This window comes from Pelophylax lessonae (genome assembly GCF_965119305.1).
Source record: "Pelophylax lessonae genome assembly, chromosome: 8".
Taxonomy (NCBI): domain Eukaryota; kingdom Metazoa; phylum Chordata; class Amphibia; order Anura; family Ranidae; genus Pelophylax; species Pelophylax lessonae.
Genome location: NC_138775.1, coordinates 114751389 through 114776505, shown reverse-complemented (window position 1 = coordinate 114776505; position 25117 = coordinate 114751389). Strand labels below are relative to the sequence as shown.

The window sequence follows — 25117 nt, the reverse complement described above, 5'->3', positions numbered from 1 at the left end:
GGGGTGGTGTTCTGGGCGTTCTGTCCGCCCAGGGGACTTGGTCGGAGGGGGAGTCCTCCCTTCCGATCAACATTCTGGAATTGCGTGCGATAAATCTCTGTCTTCATCGCTGGACGGACCGGCTGCAGGGCTGCCCGGTTCGGGTGCAGACGGACAATGCCACAGCGGTGGCCTACATCAACCACCAAGGGGGCACCAGGAGTGCCCGAGCGGCTCGAAGTGGCTGACATTCTGTCTTGGGCCGAGACTCATGTCCCGGCGATAACGGCGGTTCACATTCCAGGGGTGGAGAACTGGCAGGCGGACTTTCTGAGTCGCCAGACCCTGGATCAGGGGGAATGGTCTCTCCACCCGGCTGTCTTCCAGATGTTGTGCGCGAAGTGGGGTCTCCCGGAAGTGGACCTGTTCGCGTCTCGTCTGAACAACAAGGTAAAAAGGTTCGTGGCAAGGACGCGCGATCCTCGGGCGGACGCGTCGGACGCGTTGGTGGCCCCGTGACGCAAGTATCGGCTGCTGTATGCGTTCCCGCCGATCCAGTTGCTGCCCAGGTTCCTTCGCAGGCTGAACTCGGAACCACACGCGGTGATTCTTGTGGCACCGGACTGGCCTCGCCGGTCCTGGTACGCGGACCTCGTGAACCTGGCGGTTGACGGTCCTTGGCGTCTGCCTCTTCGAGAAGATCTCTTGTCTCAAGGACCGATATTCCATCCTGCTTTACAGTCGCTGGCTTTGACGGCCTGGCTGTTGAAACCGAGGTCCTGAAGGATCGGGGTCTCTCTCCGGAGGTCATTCACACTTTGATTAACGCGAGGAAGTCTTCCTCGGGGAAGGTCTATCACCGTACTTGGAAGGCCTACTTTGCCTGGTGTGAGTCCAGGGGGTTTTCACCTCGCACTTGGTGTCTAGGGTGTTGTCCTTCCTTCAGACGGGTGTCGACCAGCGTTTGGCGCTGGCTACGGTCAAGGGTCAGGTGTCTGCGCTGGCCGTTCTTTTTCAACGTCCTGTGGCGTCTAACTCTTTGGTTAGTACCTTTGTTCAAGGGGTGCGACATCTGGTCCCTCCTAGGAGGGAACCTTTGCCTCCTTGGGACTTGAATCTTGTTCTGTCCGTGCTACAACATGCTCCTTTTGAACAGATCAGGAAGATCTCGTTGTCCATGTTGTCCAAGAAAGTCGCTTTTTTGGTGGCGATCACTTCGGCTCGCAGGGTTTCGGAGCTGGCGGCTTTGTCCTGCAAGTCTCCGTATCTTGTCCTTCATCTGGATAAGGTGGTCTTACGACCTAACCCTTCTTTTCTTCCGAAGAGGGTTTCGGATTTTCACATTAATGAGGATATTGTCCTGCCTTCGCCCTGCGCGAAGCCCAAACATCCGAAGGAGGTGGAGCTGCATTCCTTGGATGTTGTTCGGGCGATTAGGGTTTACCTAAAATCGACTGAATCTTTCCGCAAGTCGGATTCTTTGTTTGTCCTTCCTGAGGGACCTCGGAAGGGCTTGGCTGCATCGGCCTCTACCATTGCCAAATGGATCAGACAGACTGTAGAACAGGCCTATGCTTTAAAGGGGAAGGTTCCCCCTGTGCCTGTAAGGGCGCACTCTACAAGATCTCTGAGTACGTCTTGGGCCTGTCGTCATGGGGCTTCTGTGGCCCAGGTGTGTAAGGGGGCGACTTGGTCGTCCGTTCACACCTTCACAAAATTCTACAGAGTGGATGTTCAGGCATCGGCAGATGCTTCCTTTGGCCGCAAGGTTCTTAGTGCGGCAGTTCCCTAGAGCCTCTTGTATGGGCTTCTTGGCTGTTGGGATACATGTTGTTATCCCTGGGTTATCTGTTCTACTGGGATTATTTTGCTTCTGTTGAGCATGTTTTTTTCTTCTGTTGCCCAGAGGGTTTCCTTCCTTTGGTAAGGTTCCTTTCTCTGCTGTGGAGACGGCGTTGCCTTGGGCGCGGCTGCGTTTCCCACCCCTCATGTTTGCACTGCTTTGGGACGTCCCCATTGTGACGAATATGAAGAGGGCGGCGACTGTCGGAGGACGTAAGAGAAAACGGAATTTTTGTAAAATCTTACCTGTAAAATTCCTTTCTCTGAGTCCTCCGACAGTCGCCGCCCCCGCCCCTCTTTTGGGGTTGTATGTACTCTCTACTGCTATTCCACTAAAACTGGAGTATGGATACAGGAAGTAGGAGGGTATTGACTGAGGGGACCACCCCCTGGGGGTGGGATGTGTTAAAAATTTAATATTAACATATTCTGTTGCCTAGCTACTCCTTCGGAGCAAAGTCTAATACCCCATTGTGACGAATATGAAGAGGGCGGCGACTGTCGGAGGACTCAGAGAAAGGAATTTTACAGGTAAGATTTTACAAAAATTCAGTTTTTTTTTTTTTTGCAAGAATTACATTTAATTTGAGCATTTACATGAACTATATGTAGAAGTTATAAAACAAAGAAATAACCTTGTTTTTCTTTTTTTCTTTTTTTTTTCCATGTTAAATGTCAAATTGCATATGTAATTTTGGAGTGATTAACCTGTTTGGGAAATACTGGACAATAGAGACTCAGGCCCCGTTCACACTGGGGCGACCTGTCAGGCGACCTGGTCGCCTGACAGGTCGCTGTAGGTCGCCTGCCATAGAGAAGCTGCGGACCCGTTCTAATAGGAGCGACACAAGTCGCTCCGACTTAGAAAAAGATCCCGGAGCTTCTTTGGGGCGACCCGGAGCGACCTGCATAGACTTCAATGTTATGAAGTCCGTGCCGGCCGCTCCGAGGTCGCGGTGCGAGCAGCGCGCCGCGATCTATGGGGTCGCCCCGGCAAGTAGCGTCGTATAAAATGTATTTAATGCTGCTGTGACTGTTTTGTTGAAACATTGTCATAAGTAATCAATTAGCTGATGTTTTCTGAACTGAAAAGATTTTTTTTTTCTTCAGCTACACCTGGACGTCTTATTGACCACCTAGAAAACACAAAAGGATTCAACCTTAGATCCATTAAGTACTTGGTAATGGATGAAGCTGACCGCATTCTCAACATGGATTTTGAAACCGAGGTTTGGGCTTTTAATCTAATGCCATGCATTACCAGTATTTCACAGTGTGTAGTGGTCAAAACAACTTTTACCTGGTAACTAGCTGGTTAGCGTCCTTTAAATTCTGTACCATGACATTAGCTATACGTTGAGGGGATTATTCTATTTTATATTCACTTGTCTCCTGTGAATAAAAGGCTTTCTAATCTAGTTTTCTAAATCATTCCCTGTGTGACATGAAAATATTTTCAGAGATGCAGTTACTTTCAGGAGATTGAACACTGGCTACCAAACCGAGCTTTTGGAATCGCCCAGAAAAAACTCCTGCCACTCCCCACGTTTTAGTTTTTTGCTCATGTCATAAGGGAACTGAAGTCTTCTACCTTTTATGAGAAGCAAACCAATTACTTTGTTTTTACAAAGATGTATTTATCTTTCATTCACTGACGGACACAGCTCCATGTCTTCTAGACCCTTGGGCTTATGCTGCTCTCTCTTCAGGAGTAGGACTAGGCGGAAACAATTTTGGATACGCCCCTGAGGCAGTCCGAGGGGGTATACCATTGGTATACCATTACTTCCTGCTATAGGAGTTTTTTCCCTAGTCATCCTCCAGGACGGTCACATGAGAGAGAGATGGCTCCTCCTCCTACAGGAAACACAAGCACAGTTAGGTTTAAAAGGTCGCCCCACAGGCTGCCCCACAGTTCTTGTGTTTCCTGTCCTGCTTGCACAAGCATGGTCCGTAACATCCCCTGTTTGTTATTTTAATTCCCCTATCCTGGGCAGGCGTCCTGGGATACCTCCTCCTTCCACCGGCCTGAGCCGATAAGAGTATCTGGCGGGCAGGTTTCCAGCAATGGGGGCGAGGGAGGAGGACTTCCTAAGGGGCAAGAGGGGGTCGTGAGAGGCTCAGAAGATACCCTCTCCTCTCTCCTTCTAACAGGGCAGAAGTGTGGCTGGAGACCTGAGGGCAGGTAGAATCCAGTAACCTGCCTTAGCTTACCTTGCTCCGAGTGGGACTGAGGAGAAGCCGACCAAGAAGGGACCATTGCGGCCAGCCGGAGGCCGCGCTGAGCCGCTCGCCATTCCCTTCGGAAGTGTCATCCTCACGCTGGGCTCCTGGAGGAGTCTCCAGTGTGTGCTGTGGCAGCCAGTGTCGCCGCTGGCGCCGCGGAAATGACGTAGATAAGATGGCGCCACCACCGGAAGTGGGGCGGCGGCCATATTGGATGTGGGCAAAAGCGCCGAAAAAGCTACAGCGATGTTTCGGCAGGAAATTAAATTATAAAAGGCGCCCGTTCACATAACAATCGGGCTACACTTGGCTACGTTCAGCTGCTGCAAGATTCCTTCCCTCCAGGCGGTCCTTATGGCGGAGGACCAGTCCCTGTTACCAGAGGCTGTTGCTTGCGGCCCCAGCCTGAGTATGGCAAGTGGAGGGAAGAAGAGGGGAAGGGTGCAACGCCACCACCCCCCCCCCCAAAAAAAATTGTTTTCTTCGGCTTTACCAAAGAAGGGGGTCGGAGGGCAGGGGGGCAAACTCAAGGGCCCTTCGGGTCTGCAAAAAGGGGGGGGGTGAAAAGGGGGAGGGTGAACGCACACCCCTGGGACGGGCGATAATTGGCTATATGTCTCTTTTCTTTCTCTGTCTACAGCCCAAGCCCGCAGAAGCTACAGATACTTTGGTTAAACCAAAGAAGAAGCACTGCCGCACCTGCGGGATAAAAATGCCAACGGATTCAGACAAGCTACTGTGCCACAAGTGCGTCAAGAAAGTAGTCAGCGAAGAATCCAAGCCTCTAGGGAAAGATTTCCTTGATTTCAAAAAAGAGGTCACATCCACTCTGAAATCGCTACAAACATCCATAGAAGGGATGGAAAGAGCAGACCAACCCTCCACGTCGGCCGGGGGAGGATACCGCACAAAAACGGCCAAGATTCAAACGGTCGCCAGACTAATGGAAGAATCCTCGGACTCAGACTCCCAGGATGAAGAAGGGGAACTCCTGCTGGGAGACAGCTCAGACTCAGAAGAGCAAGACAGAGAAGTACAGGAAAAGGTGACCAGACACCTATTTCCAACGGAAGAGACGGAAGAACTCCTGAAAGCAATATACGTAACCGAAGACTTACAAGAGGAGGAAGAGCCAAGATCGGTAAGAGACCGACTATACAGAGGCCTACAGGTTCCTAAGACACACACCTTTCCGGTCCACCAATCCCTGAAAGGGATCATCAAGAAGGAATGGGAGTGTCCAGAAAACAAACTTTTTTTCCCAAAAGCGATGAAGAGATTCCCCTTCGAGGAATCAGTAGGCATTTGGTCCAAATGCCCGAAAATCGACGCATCGCTAGCCAAGGTATCAAAGAGGTCGGACTTGTCTTTCGAAGACATGGGCCATTTAAAAGATCCAATGGACAAAAAGATTGACTTGACACTTCGGAGGGCTTATGAGGCAGGAGCGGCATCATTCCAGCCAAATATGGCTAACACCTGCGTGGCCAGAAACGTGTCCTTCTGGCTGGAACAGCTAAGAGGACAGTTGGAGAAGGTCCCAGGTAATGAAGAGGCACAGGATTCCCTCCTCTTGATCGAGAAAGGGGTGGCCTATATGGCAGATGCGGCCGTGGAAGGTGTACGAATAGCAGCCCGAACCACTGGTCTGGTAAACTCAGCCAGAAGAGCCCTCTGGCTCAAAACATGGGAAGGAGACTATGCCTCCAGGAATAAGCTCTGTAGTATCCCTTTTGACAGGAAACTACTTTTTGGCCAGGAACTGGATAAAGTCCTGGAAAGATCGGCGGACAAATCCAAAGGATTCCCTTCCAAAAGGAAGGAGAAACAAAAGAGATTTTTTCGCTGCCCAAGAGGCGATACACAATCCAAGGGAGGAAAATCAAACACCCAGAGGAAGTGGGTGTACAATAAGAACAAGGGTAGACCAAATACCCTCTTCCCCAATACCAGCAGCAATGTCAGCAAGCCCCAGTGACGCCAGGTGGCCGGTATGGGGAAAACTGAGATTCTTCTCCCCACAATGGGAAGAGTTCTGTACGAACCACTTTATCTTACAAATGATCAAAGAGGGCTACAAGATAGAATTTGTGACAATTCCCCCTCACACATTTTAGACAACATCTTTACCGAGAACATCGCCAGCAAAGGAAGCCTGGGAAGTATCCATCTCGAACCTACTACAAGAGGAAGTAATAAAGGAAATACCTTTATCGCACCAGGGGGGGTTCTTTTCCCGAGTCTTTTTAAGACTAAAACCATCGGGCAAACACCGCCTCATTCTAAACCTCAAGGACCTCAACCGCAGAGTGAGGTACAGGAGGTTCAAGATGGAATCCATCTTTTCAGTGAGAACTCTACTTCCCGAAGGTGCTTTCCTGGTGACCCTGGACCTCCAAGAGGCCTATTTACACGTGCCAATTCACCCAAGGCATCAAAAGTTCCTAAGGTTCTCAACCAGAGTAGGGTCACAGACACGCCTATTCCAATTCCAGGCGCTCACATTTGGAATCCCCTCGGCACCCAGGATCTTCACCAAGATTATGGCGGAGGTAGTCCAGGATCTCCGAGTAAGAGGGGTCCAGATTATTCCCTACCTAGACGACTTCCTGATATACGGCAAATCAGAGTCAGAAGTATTGGAAAATCTCCAAACGTCAGAGGATTTCCTCACATCACTGGGGTGGGTGATCAACGCCCAGAAATCCAACAAAATCCCTTCACAGGAGACAGTGTTTCTGGGTTACCAGATAAACACAGTGACACAAAAAATCTTACTACCAGAAAACAAGATTGTGAAGCTCAAGGAAGCTACGAGGCGCCTTGATAGAGCTACACCAAATATCAAGAAGAGATACCATGGTGGTCCTGGGTCTCATGTCAGCAGCCATCCCAGCAGTACAGTGGGCTCAGCTACACATGAGGCCCCTCCAGGGACATCTCCTGAGCCACTGGAACGGAAAGACCTCATCGCTGGATGGTTTAATATCAATTCCACCAACCGTAAAGAGATCACTAACCTGGTGGTTAAAGGAAGACTCCCTCTCTCAAGGGAGACTCTGGATGCCCACCATCCAGGTCAGGATAACGACGGACACCAGCCTCTTCGGCTGGGGAGCTCACATAGGACACCAAGTGAGGCAGGGAACTTGGTGCCAGTCTGGGGAAGAAGCATCCTCAAATATGCGGGAGCTAGCAGCCGTAAGAGAAGCTCTGATAGTATTCCAGCGAGAAATAAAGGGGAAACCTGTTCAAGTTCAGTCGGACAACGTCACGACCGCTTCTTACATCAACCACCAGGGTGGCACGCGCTCAAAGCTCCTGATGAGCATAGCGCAAGACATTCTAACAGGGGCAGAAGCAAACCTATTATCCCTCTCGGCAGTACATATAAAGGGGTCAACAAATGTGCTGGCAGATCTCCTGAGCCGAAAGCACCTGGACCCAGTGGAGTGGGAACTAAATCAACAAATTTTCAACAGGCTGGTACAGAAGTGGGGGACACCGGAGGTAGACCTTTTTGCCACCGAAAACAACAGAAAAGTGAGAAAGTTCTACTCACTACACAAGGAAAGGAACGCACTGGGCATAGACGCCTTAGCATTCCCCTGGAGCTTCAGTCTGGGGTATGCGTTTCCCCCAATCCAACTGATTCCAAGAACAATCAGGAAAATCCATCTGGAGGGGACAGGGTTGATTCTAGTAGTACCCTTCTGGCCGAAACGGGCATGGTTTACTCCACTCCAGAAAATGGCAGAAGAAGAGCCCTGGATTCTACCGGCTCAGAAAGATCTTCTGGCACAAAAGGGAGCGAATCACCCTTCCAGCCAGACGCTACAGCTAGCAGCATGGATCCTGAACGGATCATACTACTGAATAAAGGACTATCCACCAGAGTCACTGAGGTATTGCTTCAAAGCAGAAAAAGGTGACCAGGAAAATTTACAACAAAATATGGAAGACATACAAATTTAAAATGGAGCCCAGCAACAGGAACCTAAGGGACATTAGCACTGTGTTGGACTTTTTTCTAGACGGAGTAGACAAAGGTCTGGCAGTAAGCACTCTCAAAGTGCAGGCTGCAGCTCTGTCAATCTTTTTGGAAAAACCTATAGGAGAAGATCCTTTAGTGAAGAGGTTTTTTAGATCCATCGAAAGATCCAGGCCCAGCAAAGACCTTAGCATGGCCCCATGGGATTTAGCATTAGTATTACAGGCACTCACCAAAGCCCCTTTCTCTTACGTCCTCCGACAGTCGCCGCCTCTTCATATTTGTCACATATGGGTATTAGACTTTGCTCCGAAGGAGTAGCTAGGCAACAGAATATGTTAACATTAAAGCTTTTAACATATCCCACCCTCAAGGGGTGGTCCCCTCAGTCAATACCCTCCTACTTCCTGCAACCATATCTCAGTTTTAATGTCTAGCTTGTCAGGAGTGGCTGGCTTTTTCTGTGCGGGGGCTTTCTGCCCCAGACTCTTTCTTCTTTTTAAATTTTAGTTTGAGTTTTCTCTCTGCCTTTACTTAGCTGTTCTTTTTGTCAGCGTTAGTTAGTTCTTCTGATGAAGAGGATCATGCGGGCTGGGTCTCGGGCTGATCCCCCTGGTCGCAGGTCGTGGGTCAGTGGCTTCCCAGCCTGCCATTGAGCGTTCAGCCAGGTAACGCTCCTGGCACAGTGAACGACCCATCCCTGTTCGGTGCAGGGATGATTGGTGAGGTGGCTACCTCACTGGACGCTGTGCGGTTTCTTAACCCCCATTTTGTGCGTCTTGAATTGCGACTCTCCCTGCCTCATGTGCAGCGGCTTGTTCGCCTGTGCGGGTCCCCCACGCCATTGAGAGGTAAGTGTATCTATGTGGGGACCTGTCTGTCTGGGGGGGTGTCAGTCTGGGACTGTGTAACCTGCCTCTATTCACACTGCTTGTCTCCCTGTCTCTCGGCTGCATGCTGTGGGCTGCAAGGGGGGGGGGAGCTGTGTGACACTGTGTGTGTCAGCCTGGTCAGTGTGAGAAGCTGTGTGCTGTGGGGCATGTTTTTTTGGCATGTTTGGGCATATACAGCGATCGCTGCGGCGATCTGACATGTATTCCTATACAGGGATGTCACGTGTGCATTACTGCACTGTGGAGCTGCGGTTTCGGCGCCAAACGGCGCCATTTTGCCTACACTCGCTCCGGCCGCATGTTTTACATGCATGGCGGCCATTTTCTTGTAGCCTCCATAGGCTTTCATAGAGCGCCCTGGCAGCATCACTTCCTCTTTCCAGGAACACCGATCGAGGCAGCAGCAGCAGCGGCGAGGGTCTCCTCAGGTTTTATCCTTCTGTTCTTGCTATCCATTGCCTGTGTTCAGTTTGCATATTCCCTGTGGGGGTCTCATTGTGCTTGTGTGTGGTGCGGTGGGCTGCGCTTGCCGCGCTTGCTTAAAGGGGCAGTTAACCCTTTATTGTCCGGCATTACAGGGGCAATGGATTCTCAGGAGGGCAAATTTCCTACCGCCTTGGTGTGAAGCCAGGGGACCGCTGTTTCCCCCCCAGGGGGGGATTTAGCCACTATTGTGGCTGGCCTTGCTGCTCAGGTGCAGATGCTGGTGGCTGCTCAATCTACTAAAAGACCCAGAATTGCTCTTTCCTCTGATTCTGAGGGTGAAGGTGATGGGGTTGTTATGGCGGGGGCCTCCTTATCGGGGTCCCGCTCCTCCCTAGATCTAGTGGGGTCTGAGGTGGAGGCTGAAGTTGAGGGGGTTGATAATTCTCCCCCTGGCTCGCCTGAAGAGCTTGCAATCATGGATGAATTGATTGCTTCCATAAAGCAAACACTGCGTTTGCAGGATGAAGTGTGTCCCCCCGCTGCCTTGGCGGCCTATGGGACGCAGAGAAAACGCAGGACGCCGCAGGTTTTTCCCTGCAATGATGATTTTCAGCGCGCTGTTAAGGAACAATGGCGCAATCTGCGCAAACCTTTTGCTGTACCAAGTAGGTTCAAGCTGCGTTATCCTTTCTCGCCTTCCACTGATGAAAGGTGGTGTGTGCCTCCCCCAGTGGATCACGCAATTGCGGTTTTAAACAAGGCCACTGCGATTCCTGCAGAGGATTCCCCTGTGTTCCGTGATGCCACGGATAGGAGATTGGAGTCTCTTGCCCGTCATACTTATTCTGTTACGGGTTCTATGCTTAAAGCTCTGTTTGCTTCTCTCATGGCGACCCAGGCGATCGCAAGTTGGACGCAGATGCTTAGGCGCGTCCTAGTGGCCGACTCGGCCTCGCCGGCGACCCTGGATATGGTGGATCAAATCCACCAGGGTGTCATGTATCTGTGTGATGCGGACCTGGACCTGGTTCCGTTGGCTGCACGTGTGCACAGCGTGGCGGTGTTGTCTCGCAGCCTGGTTTGGTTAAAATGTTGGTCGGTGGACCAATCTTCACGTAAGACCTTAGCCAATCTGCCTTATGATGGGTCTCGCCTTTTTGGGGAGTCCTTGGATGTGTTGATTAAGGGGATCACCGGGGGTAAGAGCACTCTCTTGCCCCATTTCCCCAAGGCTAAGGGGGCTTCTGGGAAGAAGCATGCTAATTTTCGGCCCCCTCAGGGGTCCTTTCGTGCCTTTCGGCCGCACTACAAGGGCAAGCCGTTCAAAGGTCAAGGCTCTCAGAAGAAGCCCTGGTCTGGGAAACAGAAGTCCGGCCAATCCGGATCTGCAGCCCATAACAGTTCGCCCTGAAGGGGCGCCCTCACCCAGTTTTGGGGTGGGGGGACGCTTGCTCGGTTTTCTTCAGCCCTGGTTGGCCCGTGTGCGGGACAGATGGGTTCAGGAGATCGTTCGATCTGGTTACAAGATCGAGTTTCTCTCTCGGCCGGAGAGCAGATTTTTCCCCTCAAATCTTCAAATCTTCAACTGTCTCCAGAGCGTTTGCGGGACCTGCACCTGGTGGTGCGGGACCTGAGGGCTCAGGGAGTGGTGGTTCCGGTGCCTCATCGGGACAGATTTCGGGGGTTTTATTCCAATCTGTTCACCGTGCCCAGAAAGGAGGGCAAGGTTCGTCCAATTCTGGACTTGAAGGCTCTGAACCGCTGTGTGCGGGTTCGCAAGTTCCGCATGGAATCCCTGCGGTCGGTGGTGGCTGCCCTGGTTCCGGGGGAATTCATGGCCTCCATCGATTTGAAGGATGCGTATCTTCACATCCCCATTTTCGAGGGTCACCAGAGGTTCCTTCGATTTGCCATTGCGGAGGATCACTACCAGTTTGTGGCGTTGCCTTTTGGTCTCGCCTCGGCTCCGCGGGTCTTCACCAAGGTGCTTGCACCGGTTCTGGCATTGAGGGCCCAGGGCATTTCTGTCCTGGGGTATCTGGACGACATTCTGGTTCGGTCTGCGACCAGCCAGGGTCTGGAGAAGGACCTGTCTGTCACGATGCAAACTCTGCAGGAGTTTGGTTGGACGATAAATTTTCCAAAGTCGACACTGAGTCCGTCGGTTCGTCTTCCCTACCTGGGAATGATTCTGGACTCGGTGCAGGCGAAGGTCTTCCTGCCGGAAGACAAACTCAGAACTCTTCAGGAGGAAGTCAGGTCCCTCAGGGACGTTCCGCACTCGTCTCTGCGGACGTGCATGAGATGTCTGGGATTGATGGTCTCGGCCTTCGAGGCGATTCCCTTCGCCCAGTTTCACACGCGGGGTCTCCAAGCGGAGATCCTGTCCAGGTGGGACGGGCGACCTCAATCTCTGGATCTTCAAATCTCGTTGAGTCATCGCACCAGAAGAAACCTTCTGTGGTGGCTCCAGTCCCCGTTGGTGTCCGGGGGCAAGTCGTTTCGTCCTGTCTCGTGGACGGTGATCACCACGGATGCCAGCCTGTCGGGCTGGGGTGGTGTTCTGGGCGTTCTATCCGCCCAGGGAACTTGGTCGGAGGGGGAGTCTTCCCTTCCGATCAACATTCTGGAATTGCGTGCGATAAGTCTCTGTCTTCATCGCTGGACGGACCGGCTGCAGGGCTGACCGGTTCGGGTGCAGACGGACAATGCCACGGCGGTGGCCTACATCAACCACCAAGGGGGCACCAGGAGTGCCCGAGCGGCTCGAGAAGTGGCTGACATTCTGTCTTGGGCCGAGACTCATGTCCCGGCGATAACGGCGGTTCACATTCCGGGGGTGGAGAACTGGCAGGCGGACTATCTGAGTCGCCAGACCCTGGATCAGGGGGAATGGTCTCTCCACCCGGCTGTCTTCCAGATGTTGTGCACGAAGTGGGGTCTTCCAGATGTGGACCTGTTCTCGTCTCGTCTCAACAACAAGGTGAAAAGGTTCGTGGCAAGGACGCGCAACCCTCGGGCAGACGTGTCGGACGCGTTAGTGGCCCCGTGGCATCAGTACAGGCTGATGTACGCGTTTCCACCGATTCAGTTGCTGTCCAGGTTCCTTCGCAGGTTACACTCGGAACGCAGAACGGTGATTCTTGTGGCACTGGACTGGCCTCGCCGGTCCTGGTATGCAGACCTCGTGAATCTGGCGGTCGACGCCCCGTGGCGTCTGCCTCTTCGAGACGATCTACTGTCTCAAGGACCGATATACCATCCTGCTTTACAGTCGCTGGCTTTGACGGCCTGGCTGTTGAGACCGAGGTCCTGAAGGAGAAGGGTCTCTCTCCAGAGGTCGTTCATACTTTGATCAACGCGAGGAAGTCTTCCTCGGGGAAAGTTTATTACCGTACTTGGAAGGCCTATTTTGCCTGGTGTGAGTCCAGGGGGTTTTCACCCCGCCCGTACTCGGTTTCCCGAGTGCTGTCTTTCCTTCAAACGGGTGTTGATCAGCGTTTGGCGCTGGCTACGATAAAGGGTCAGGTGTCTGCACTGGCCATTCTGTTTCAACGTCCCGTGGCTTCCAACTCCTTGGTTGGCACTTTGTTCAGGGTGTGCGGCATCTGGTTCCTCCTAGGAGGGATCCTTTGCCCCCTTGGGACTTGAATCTCGTTCTGTCTGTGTTGCAACGTGCTCCTTTTGAACAGATCAGGGAGATCTCGTTGTCTATGTTGTCCAAAAAGGTCGCCTTTTTGGTGGCGATCACTTCGGCTCGCAGAGTGTCGGAGCTGGCAGCTTTGTCCTGCAAGTCTCCGTACCTGGTTGTTCATTTGGATAAGGTGGTCTTGCGACCTAATCCTTCTTTTCTTCCGAAACGAGTTTCGGAATTCCATCTTAATGAGGATATTGTCTTACCTTCGCTGTGCGCGAAGCCTAAACATCCAAAGGAGGTGAGATTGCATTCTCTGGATGTTGTTCGGGCGATAAGGGTTTACCTTAAATCGACTGAGTCTTTTCGAAAGACAGACTCCTTGTTTGTTCTTCCAGAGGGTCCTCGGAAGGGCATGGCGGCTTCGGCCTCTACCATCGCCAAATGGATCAGGCAGACCATTGAACAGGCCTATGCTTTGCAGGGGAAGGTTCCCCCTGTGCCTGTGAAGGCGCACTCTACTAGATCTTTGAGTACGTCTTGGGCCTGTCGTCATGGGGCTTCTGTAGCCCAGGTGTGTAAGGCGGCGACCTGGTCGACCGTACACACGTTCACAAGATTCTACAAAGTAGATGTTCAGGCATCGGCGGATGCTTCCTTTGGCCGCAAGGTTCTTAGTGCGGCAATTCCCTAGGGTCCCTTGTTGGGGACCTCTGGCTGTTGGGATAAGTTTTGTATCCCCTGGTTTTTTGTCTTTTCCTGGGTTGTTGCTCCTGTTGAGCACTTGTTTTTTTCTGTTGCCCAGCTGGTTTTCTTCCTTTAGTAAGGTTCCTTTCTTTGATGCGGAGACTGCGTTGCCTTTTTGGCGCGGATGCGTTTCCCACCCCTCATGTTTGCACTGCTTTGGGACGTCCCCATATGTGACGAATATGAAGAGGCGGCGACTGTCGGAGGACGTAAGAGAAAACGGAATTTTTGTAAAATCTTACCTGTAAAATTCCTTTCTCTGAGTCCTCCGACAGTCGCCGCCCCCGCCCCTCTTTTGGGGTTTGGTTGTATACTCTACTGCTATTCCACTAAAACTGAGATATGGTTGCAGGAAGTAGGAGGGTATTGACTGAGGGGACCACCCCTTGAGGGTGGGATATGTTAAAAGCTTTAATGTTAACATATTCTGTTGCCTAGCTACTCCTTCGGAGCAAAGTCTAATACCCATATGTGACGAATATGAAGAGGCGGCGACTGTCGGAGGACTCAGAGAAAGGAATTTTACAGGTAAGATTTTACAAAAATTCCGTTTTTGAGCCTTTAGAAGACTGCAGTCTAAAGAATCTTACTTTGAAAGTGGCATTTCTAGTGGCAATCACCTCAGCCAGAAGGGTGAGCGACCTACAGGCCCTTTCCATCAAGGAACCTTTTCTAAAGATTTTTCCAGATAAGTTAATCCTCAGGACGGACCCTCTTTTCCTCCCGAAGGTATCATCGGAATTTCATCGGACACAGGAAGTAGTCCTCCCATCATTCTGCCAAAGCCCAACCTCCCCAGGGGAGGAAGTCTTTGCTACTCTGGATGTCAAAAGGTGTATCCTACACTACTTAGGAGTCACCAAAGAAATCTGAAAATCATCCAACTTATTTATTGTTTTTGGAGGCACACAGAAAGGGAAAGCTGCCTCAAAATCATCCATAGCCAGGTGGATCAGAATGGCCATTGGCGCAGCCTACACCGCGCAAGACCAGAGCTTACCGGCCGATATCAACATCTTGGGCAGAAAAGGCTGGGGCCTCAGCAGACCAAATCTGCAAAGCAGCCACCTGGTCAAGCGATCTGACGTTCGTCAAACACTACAGGGTCGACCTGGTCTCCGCCCAGGATCTATCCTTCGGTCACAAAGTGCTCCAGGCAGTAGTCCCACCCTAGGTATGCATCGTTGGGGTCTCATGTGACCGTCCTGGAGGATGACTAGGGAAAGTATAAGTTATTACCTGATAACTCCCTTTCCAGGAATCCTCCAGGATGGTGGACCCCCACCCTATTAGTAGGCTCTATACTTAGATTATAGTTTGAGCTAGTTGCGTAAGCAGTCCAGTTCATCTTTTAACAACTGTGGGGCAGCCTGTGGGGCGACCTTTTAAACCTAACTGTGCTTGTGTTTCCTGTAGGAGGAGGAGCCATCTCTCTCTCTCATGTGACCGTCCTGGAGGATTCCTGGAAAGGGAGTTATCAGGTAATAACTTATACTTTTTTTGCTTACTCAGGAGTAAGGACCTGGATCTCTGCTGGCATTTTTTCCTTTTTTAAACATTTTTTTTTTCCCTTTTTCTTTCCTTATTTATTATTTGTTTATTTTTGTTCCTATGTGAACTACAATCAACAGCTGGACTAGGCGACGCACTGGATATCCTAGATCATTATGATCTTCCCAGTCTGCCTGCGAGTGCGACCCAACTGTTAGCTCCACGCTAGGTTGACCTTGTCATAGCCCCCCTGGCAGGGGGCTGGCCGGCGAGCGAAACACTTTGCGAGGTCGCATAGCCCTGGTCACGACATCAGTCACGATCAGAGTCGCAGCGTACCTCGGGCGGTAGCACCCCCATTTCAAGATGGTGCGGTGGACTGCTGGGATTGGTGCCCGCCTGATGCCAAGGTGTGGTTAGTAATGTACCCCCCAGGGGAGCTTCACTGGTGCTTGAACGGAGGGTGGTTTGGGTTCTGGGGGTGCCTGTACCTTTTGGTGCTGCAGGGGGGATCCCTGGGGGGATCCCCCCCCAGTGGATTTTTTTTTCCCCTGGGGTCCAGTGGGGTGCCACCATTTTCCCGTGGATGGTGTTCACTGGCTTCGGCGGCCATGTTTGTGTAGTCCAGTGGCCATGTTTTGGGTTTTGGTATTGACAATAGCGGTGGCTATTTTCTTATAGTCCGGTGCGGTGATGTGCTGCGGGGGGGCCTCTAGTGTCAGTGTCGGCGCTTCCTCTTTGATTGCATTGTGGCAGGCTGTTTGGGGTTCTCCAGCTCTGGGGTGGTGAGTTCTAGTGGGTATACAATTCTTCTGTGCTATATACAGCGCTGCGGGTGTGCTGGTTCTTGTGGTTCTTCGTCCGGTGTGTGGGTTTTTTGTGCACAGTGCAGCACTAATTAACCATGGAGCCTCTAAAGAGTGTATCACCACCTTACCCACTAGTTGAAGCCGCGAGACCCTGAGTCTTCCCTGGGCGCCCCCCCCTGCCTTCACCTGTATCTTCTGTCTCCTCAGAGTCTGAGGTGGATTTGGCCGACATGGACGAGAGTCAGCCCACTTAGTCGGTGTCCACGCACCCTGAGTTTTCTAACAGCCAGGAAAAACCCTCCTCCTCCGCAGCCCAAGGGCTATGACACTCCTTGATCTATGTACACAGATGCTCTTTCCCATTCCTGCTCTGCTTAAAGCGGCTCTTGAGTCATTTTTTCATATTTCCATCTGTTAATTTTTCTGCCCTTGTTTAACCACTTTATCACCAGAGGATTTTGCTGTCTTAAGTCTGGGCCACTTTTTGCGATTTCGGCGCTGTGCGAATTTAACTGACAATTGCGTGGACGTGCGATGCCGTACCCAAACTAAATTTACGACCTTTTTTTCCCCACAAACAGAGTTTTCTTTTGGTGGTATTTGATCACCTGTGCGATTTTTACTTTTTGCGCTATAAACAAAAAAAGAGCGTTTATTTTGAAAAAATAACTATTTTTAACAATTTTTTTTATATGAAATTCCCCCCCAAAAAAAATGTAAAAATCAAATTTTTTAAAAATTTTTGGCCAATTTGTTTTCTGCTACCTATGTTTGGTAAAAAACACAATAAGCGTATTTTGATTGGTTTGCGCAAAAGTTATTGCGTTTACTAACAAAGGGAAAGATTTCTGTTATTTTTGGTGTTTTTTTTTTTTTTAACGCGTAATGGCGGCGACCTGCGGTTTTTTTTTTTTTTGCGGGACTGCGACATTGCGGCGGACAGATCTTACCCTTGACTGACATTTTTGACACTTTTTGGGGTACCAGTGACATTACTGCAGTAATCAGTGCTATATATATGCACGGTTACTGTAAAAATGACACTGGCAGGGAAGGGGTTAATTTTATTGGAGAGGGAGGGGTTAATGTATGCCTGGTGCTTACTAACGTATGCTGAACACTGCAATCTGTCACTCCTTGTCACTTAGGAGATCCGCCCGCTCTGTTTACACAAGCGGGCGGATCTCCAAACTAGATTCCCCGACGATCAGGGAAGAGCAGCGGCGATCGCCGCCGCTCCTCCCCTGGCCCGACTCCTGCTGTGACTGAAAACAGCGGGAGCGAGAGAGGGGAATGTCTGGTGACGTAGACCTACGTCGCCAGACGATAACGAGCCACTGTGCCGCAGTAGCAGCACAGTGAGCAGTGGGGAAGTGGTTAATCTTGGATAGTAAAACATTTTTTTCTCTTTCGTTCATTGACACACGCAGCTCCATATTCTTCTTAATTATTGGGTTATGCTTCCCCTACAGGAGTAGGACACTAGGCAGGAAAAATATTTACCATGCCTATGGGGCAGCCCCTGCAGGCATACAGTGGGTACGGAAAGTATTCAGACCCCCTTAAATTTTTCACTCTTTGTTATATTGCAGCCATTTGCTAAAATCATTTAAGTTCATTCTTCTTCCTCATGAATGTACACACAGCTCCCCATATTGACGGAAAAACACAGAATTGTTGACATTGTTGCAGATTTATTAAAAAAGAAAAACTGAAATATCACATGGTCCTAAGTATTCAGACCCTTTGCTGTGACACTCATATATTTAACTCAGGTGCTTTCCATTTCTTCTGATCATCCTTGAGATGGTTCTACACCTTCATTTGAGTCCAGCTGTGTTTGATTATACTGATTGGACTTGATTAGGAAAGCCACACACCTGTCTATATAAGACCTTCCAGATCACAATGCATGTCAGAGCAAATGAGAATCAAGAGGTCAAAGGAACTGCCTGAAGAGCTCAGAGACAGAATTGTGGCAAGGCACAGATCTGGCCAAGGTTACAAGAAGATTTCTGCTGCACTTAAGGTTCCTAAGAGCACAGTGGCCTCCGTAATCCTCAAATGGAAGACGTTTGGGACGACCAGAACCCTTCCTAGAGCTGGCCGTCTGGCCAAACTGAGCTATCGGGGGAGAAGAGCCTTGGTGAGAGAGGTAAAGAAGAACCCAAAGATCACTGTGGCTGAGCTCCAGAGATGCAGTCAGGAGATGGGAGAAAGTTGTAGAAAGTCAACCATCACTGCAGCCCTCCACCAGTCGGGGCTTTATGGCAGAGTGGCCCGACGGAAGCCTCTCCTCAGTGCAAGACACACGAAAGCCCGCATGGAGTTTGCTAAAAAAAACCTGAAGGACTCCAAGATGGTGAGAAATAAGATTCTCTGGTCTGATGAGACCAAAATAGAACTTTTTGGCCTTAATTCTAAGCGGTATGTGTGGAGAAAACCAGGCACTGCTCATCACCTGTCCAATACAGTCCCAACAGTGAAGCATGGTGGTGGCAGCATCATGCTGTGGGGGTGTTTTTCAGCTGCAGGGACAGGACGACTGGTTGCAATCGAGGGAAAGATGAATGCGGCCAAGTACAGGGATATCCTGGACAAAAACCTTCTCCAGAGTGCTCTGGACCTCAGACTGGGCCGAAGGTTTACCTTCCAACAAGACAATGACCCTAAGCACACAGCTAAAATAACGAAGGAGTGGCTTCACAACAACTCCGTGACTGTTTTTGAATGGCCCAGCCAGAGCCCTGACTTAAACCCAATTGAGCATCTCTGGAGAGACCTAAAAATGGCTGTCCGCCAACGTTTACCATCCAACCTGACAGAACTGGAGAGGATCTGCAAGGAGGAATGGCAGAGGATCCCCAAATCCAGGTGTGAAAGACTTGTTGCATCTTTCCCAAAAAGACTCCTGGCTGTATTAGATCAAAAGGGGGCTTCTACTAAATACTGAGCAAAGGGTCTGAATACTTAGGACCATGTGATATTTCAGTTTTTCTTTTTTAATAAATCTGCAACAATGTCAACAATTCTGTGTTTTTCTGTCAGTATGGGGTGCTATGTGTACATTCATGAGGAAGAAGAATGAACTTAAATGATTTTAGCAAATGGCTGCAATATAACAGAGTGAAAAATTTAAGGGGGTCTGAATACTTTCTGTACCCACTGTATACCCACTCACTCTGCTATAGGATTCAGTTTTTATGCCTAGTTGAGGAGTAGGACCTAGTTCCCAGCTGGGACTTAGCTTGTTTTTTATTTTAAAGAGAACCTTTGTTAAACTTTAAATTTTTTTTAGCTAGTTATGTTCCTGAGAGAACTGCAATCAACAACCGGACTGGGTTTCGGACTGGATATCCTAGATCAGGGCTTCCCAAACTTTTTTGGGCCCCACTTCTGAATACAGATATTTTTTGGGACCCACTTGCTTGTAATTGAATATTGTAAAGCGCTACTGAATTTGTTGGCGCTATATAAATGCAAATAATAATAATGCATATTTTAAAGGGGGGGATGTTAAATTTAAAATATCAACTACTTGTCAATTTATTATTCAATACACTTGCCAGATGCTCTAAGTGAGGGGTCAGAAACCTTTGGCACGTGTGGCATATAAGTGGAGTTGTAAGCAATCAGCACCCTCATAGAGAGTATAAGGCAGAGGACAGAAATCAACCACCCCAGAACAGTGATCAGCATGCTATATGGCACTCCCACCCCACATACGTACTCACTGATGCAAGTACCCTCCTCGCGGGATATGCAGACCAGCCTCCGTAAACTGCGTGGGTGGGGTCCTGAATCCATCCCGATTTGACTGCTCTAGCTCTCTGTAGTTTGCGCAGGTTCGCACATCACAATTTAAGCGGGCCTGCTCTGTAATTTTCCGGCTCAACGCGACCCACTCAAACGCAGCTCGCGACCCACCAGTGGGTCCTGACCCACAGTTTGGGAACTCCTGTCCTAGATCCTTAAGGTCTCCCAGTCAGGCCAGTGAGTGTGTGCAGGTTATAGCCCCATAATAGGCCTCGGCACGACAGAGCCCCAATGGACAGAGGTTGGTCCGCGAGTGAAACACCTCGCCGGGACGCACACGACCTGGTTCGGCCTGAGTCGCAGCGTTCCCCTTTGGCCGTCACCACCCCCACGCCGAGTGGAGAGGTAGTCTGTCTGAAGTGGCGCCCATCCGTTTGTCGTTGGTATGCAGAGTAATTTCCCCCCATAGCTCTAGCGGTCTCTGGGGTGGACATGGTCCTCTCCCCGGTAAGGTTGGCTCCTTGGGTGCCCCCCATTCCCCCTGGCCTCTCTGTATGTACCAGACTTCCCCAGGGCTTTCCTCTCCACCATCCTAGAGGTCCCTACCTCAGTCAGTGATGGGGTCGTAGGGGGGGATGCACCGATGCTACTATAGCGTTTCCACTGGGGGTATTCCTGGTGGGGGTCCCTGCCTGGGACCCCCCCGATGCCACTAGACGGTTGGACCTCTCAGGGGGTTCTGGAGACTGCATGGCACGCCGAGGGGACCGCCATTTTCCTGTAGATTTGTTCAGCTACATTTTTCAGAAGTTTCCCTTGAAATGCATGGTCGGCCATGTTTCTCTGTCGCTCATTGACAGACGTAGTCCTCTTTGATTCATATCAATTGGGTTATGCTGCCCTCTACAGGAGTAGGACTAGGCAGAAAGAAAACGTTCTGGCTCCACCTTAGGGGCAGTCCCAGAGGGTATATCCCCTCTCTCTCTGCTACAGGATGTCAGTTTTTTTCTGTCTAGTCAGGAGTAAGGACCTAAGCTCCTTGCTGGGATCTTTTGGTCCTGGCAAGATTTTTTTAGAAAAACTTTTTTCTTTTTTTTAGGTAGTTGTTTTCTCCAGTTTTCCTGTGAGATCTTCAAGCAAATCACGCCGGATCTTGGCGACGGGCTGGATGTTGAGATCCAGTGGTCACCCCAGCCGGCCTACGAGCGCGCGCAGGCCATAGCTCCGCGCTGGGTCGGCCGCGACACATTCAAGTAAGTATGCGGGACCGGGCGACGGGCTGGATGTTGAGATCCAGTGGTCACCCCGGCTCAGCCTACGAGCGCGTGCAGACCATAGCTCCGCGCTGGGTCGGCCGCGACATAGTCCCATTGGACGGGGACTGACCCTGCGAGTTGATCGTCTCGCTTGAACGCCAGGAACCAGCAGAGTCACGGCGTCCGTATTGGTCGACAGCCCCCCATCTCAGTGGAGAGGGTACTGTGAAGAGAGGGTGCCCGTCAGTTCCGGTATGGTGAGTAAATATTCCCCCTTCCCCCCTGTGGGGTTTTCGGGATACGGGCCCCTCTGTGTATGGTCGGATCCTTTCTGACATTAAGGTTCCCCCTTTAGCCTATGACAAATTCACCTATCCCTGGATAGTGTGATCTGGTTTGGGAGCTGATACTCCAGAGGCTTGGTTTGGGAACTAAAAACTCTAAGCAAAGCTTGGTTTAGGAGCTGACACTCTAGCAACCTTGGTTTGGGAGCTAACACTCTAACAACCTGGGTTTGGAAGCTGACACTTCAGCAGCCTTGGTTTCTCTAGCAGATTGATCCAAGGAAGCCTGGTTCGATTTACCATAGTAAACATATAAGCATCCAGAGCAAAGGAGGTATAGCCTACCTTAGACTGTAGATATCGCCATGCTCCCGCAGGCCAACAGGCCGCCATCAGCCGTTCCAGAGCCGGTCACAGGCCGCTGCACTGGAGGAGCCACGCTAGATCGGCAGTCCGCCGCCATTTTGTTGTAGACCGCATTTCTGCATTGCCTGCACAGGCCGCCCGCAGGTCACGCAGGCCGCCATTTTTTCGAAGTCTATTGTCTTCTACATGGGGGCGGCCATGTTTGATGTGCCCAGCCGACCTCGAGGAGCAGCTGGGAACGCCGGAAGGCGTGCACAGGGGGCGGAGCCACTTCCTTTTACCCGGGAAACCTAGTACAGGACTTCCCAGTCTGCATAGGACAACGCTGACAGCAGTTTGATAAGGAAACTTCTCTGCATCAGGTGGTGAGCCCTTGGGGTCTCTCTCTCTCTCTCTCTCTCTCTCTCTCTCTCTGTGTGGGTCCAAAGCAGGTACGCTATTGCGCTGGTGGATTACAGATTAAAAAAAAAAAAAAGGTATTTTTTATTTTTTAAAAATTTTTTCACTGGCAAAGCGTCCTGGGTTAACATGGACCCTGCCACACATGTGTCTCCACCTGATCCTCTCGAGGTGGCTGCAGGACCCTCCAGTTCCCCACTGACTATTGAGTCATTGTCAGCAGTTTTGGAAACTTTCTTTTCCCGGGTGGAAGTGGCTTGTCAGGGACAGGGCGCAAGGAAGCGACCCCCGCCTACCCCCAATTCATCTGAAACGTCAGATTCAGAGTCTGAGCCTATCCCTGCAGTTGCAGGTACCTCATCTGGGGTTTGTGTCTCGGGTACTGTCTCTTCAGACAGTGAGGAGGATGTCTCAGCATCTACCATAGCCCGAGAGGAAGCGTTGGTAAATGCATTAATTGTAGCCGTTCGGGAAACCTTAGGACTACAGGTTACACCATCAGAAGTAACTGATACTGAGATTCCATTTGGTACTAATAAATGCGCCAAAATGTCGAAAGTATTTCCCTTACCCAAGTGTTTCGGTAATGTAATTAAGGAAGAATGGGGTCATCCAAAACGAGCCCCTACTATTTCCAAACGCATTAATAGGCGTTATCCGTTCGAGGAATCCCTCCTCAAGAAGTGGACAGTACCATCTATGGTAGATTCTCCAATCTCCAGATTGAATAAATCTACGGTTATCCCATTGGAGGATGCTCCGTCCTTTAAGGATCCAGTGGATCGTAAGGTGGAAGCCGTGTCTCGCGCCATCTTTTCCCTGATTGGGTCAGCTTTCAGACCAGTAATTGCTATTGGTCTTGTTTCTCAAACTGTAACAGAATGGACCAAGTGGTTACGCCGGGATTTAGAAGGGAGTGATATCCCTCAGGCAGTATCAGATCTGTTAGAACAGATGATACAAGGGTTACAGTTTATCTGCGACGCTGCGCTAGACGCCACTCCATTATTGGGGCGAGCATCAGTCTCAGCAGTGGTTCTCAGGCGTACACTGTGGCTAAAATGTTGGTCGGCAGACCAAGGTTCCAAGAAGGCTTTGGCTAATCTCGCTTTTCAGGGTGAGCGCCTATTTGGGGCCAACTTAGATGAGATTATCAAGGATCTCACTGGAGGCAAGAGCACTTTCTTGCCACAAAGTACTAAGGGTAAAGGACCTCGTCAGAGACGGGGGCCTTCCTTTTCCGCCCACAAGAAGTTTTTTCGCCCCACGGGCGAAAAAGCAAAGCCCTCCAAAACTCCTTCGGGAGGTTTTAAGGGGCGCTGGTCGGGCAAGCAAAAGCCCGCCCTTCCAGACCTGAAGATAAGACTACTAAAGCCTGAAGGTGCGCCCCCACCCATAGCGGAAAGAGGGCAAGGTGCGTCCAATTCTGGACTTAAGAGCACTCAATTTTTTTGTCAAGACACAAAAATTCAGGATGGAGTCCATTCGCACAGTGACAGCCTCCCTGCATCAGGGGGATTTTTTGGCGTCCATAGACATCAAAGATGCCTATCTTCACATTCCCATTTACGCAGGACATCAGCGTTTCCTGCGTTTTTCCGTAGAAGAGAACCATTATCAGTTTGCGGCGTTATCCTTCGGTCTCGCATCGGCTCCTCTGGTCTTCACAAAGGTGTTGGCCCCAATGTTGGCGCTGTTACGTCAACGAGGCATATCGATTCTAGGTTACCTAGACGATCTTCTACTCCGTGCGGAGTCTCCACAGACCTTGTTACAAGACCTAGAGATCACCATGATCTCTTTGCAAGAGTTCGGGTGGCTAGTGAACCTGCAGAAGTCATCTCTGGTTCCCACCAGGAGGCTCGAATATCTGGGTCTAATTCTAGACACTTCCAGGGCAAAAGTGTTTCTTCCTGCGGGGAAACTCCGGAAAATTCAATCAGCAATTCAGTTGTTACTATCCGACAACTGACCTTCTCTTTGGACTTGCATGAGAGTCCTGGGGTTAATGGTGGCCTCTTTCGAAGCAGTACCATTTGCCCAGTTCCATACCCAAATCCTTCAAGGAGAGATTCTTCTCAAATGGAATCGGAATCCAGAATCTCTGGACAATCGGATCCGATTGAGCGAGTGGACCAGGGAGTCCCTGGTCTGGTGGCTTCGATCTCCGGCGCTCAGCCAGGGGAAGTCATTTCTGCCAATATACTGGACGATTGTGACCACGGATGCGAGCCTTTCCGGTTGGGGAGGAATTCTCGGTCGATTAACTGCCCAGGGGCTCTGGTCCCTGGAAGAGTCCAGGTTACCTATAAATGTATTGGAACTGAGGGCGATCAGACTTTGTCTGATAACACTGGACCGAGCAGCTCCAAGGCAGCCCGGTTCGGATCCAGTCGGACAACGCCACAGCTGTGGCTTATGTCAATCACCAAGGGGGCACCAAGAGTGTCCTGGCGACCAGGGAAGTGGCCCGCATTCTTCGTTGGGCGGAACGGTGTGTTCCAGCTCTCTCCGTGGTGTTTATTCCGGGAGTGGAGAATTGGCAGGCAGATTATCTCAGCCGTCACTCTGGATCAGGGGGAATGGTCCCTCCATCCAGAAGTGTTCCACCTGTTGTGCCTTCGTTGGGGCACCCCGGATGTGGATCTGTTGGCATCTCGACTCAACAGAAAGGTGCGGAGGTTTGTGGCTCGCTCCCATGATCCTCTAGCAGAAGCCGCAGACGCGCTGGTCGCCCCGTGGGGGCAGTATCAGCTACTGTATGCCTTCCCTCCTCTCAAGTTACTGCCGAAGCTTCTTCGCAGGATAGAGGTGGAGGGAATCCCAGTTATTCTGGTAGCTCCGGACTGGCCTCGTCGAGCCTGGTACGCCGACTTGGTCAGACTGGTAGCGGATGTCCCGTGGCGACTTCCTCTCAGGGAAGATCTGCTGTCTCAGGGACCAATCTTCCATCCTGCTTTACAATCGCCTGGCTATTGAGACCCAGGTGCTGAAGGACAAAGGGTTGTCAACTTCAGT

General features: G+C 50.8%; 1 protein-coding gene across 1 annotated transcript in view; it reads left to right on the top strand.

Moving 5' to 3' along the window:
- Positions 1 to 25117, top strand: part of DDX47 (DEAD-box helicase 47) — a gene marked incomplete at its 5' end in the record, with an annotated part of 626288 nt that overhangs the window by 138184 nt on the left and 462987 nt on the right. Inside the window, one exon of the mRNA XM_082265706.1 lies at positions 2932 to 3050. Coding sequence (XP_082121832.1) covers positions 2932 to 3050 — 119 coding nt within the window. The remainder of the gene's footprint in view (positions 1 to 2931; positions 3051 to 25117) is intronic.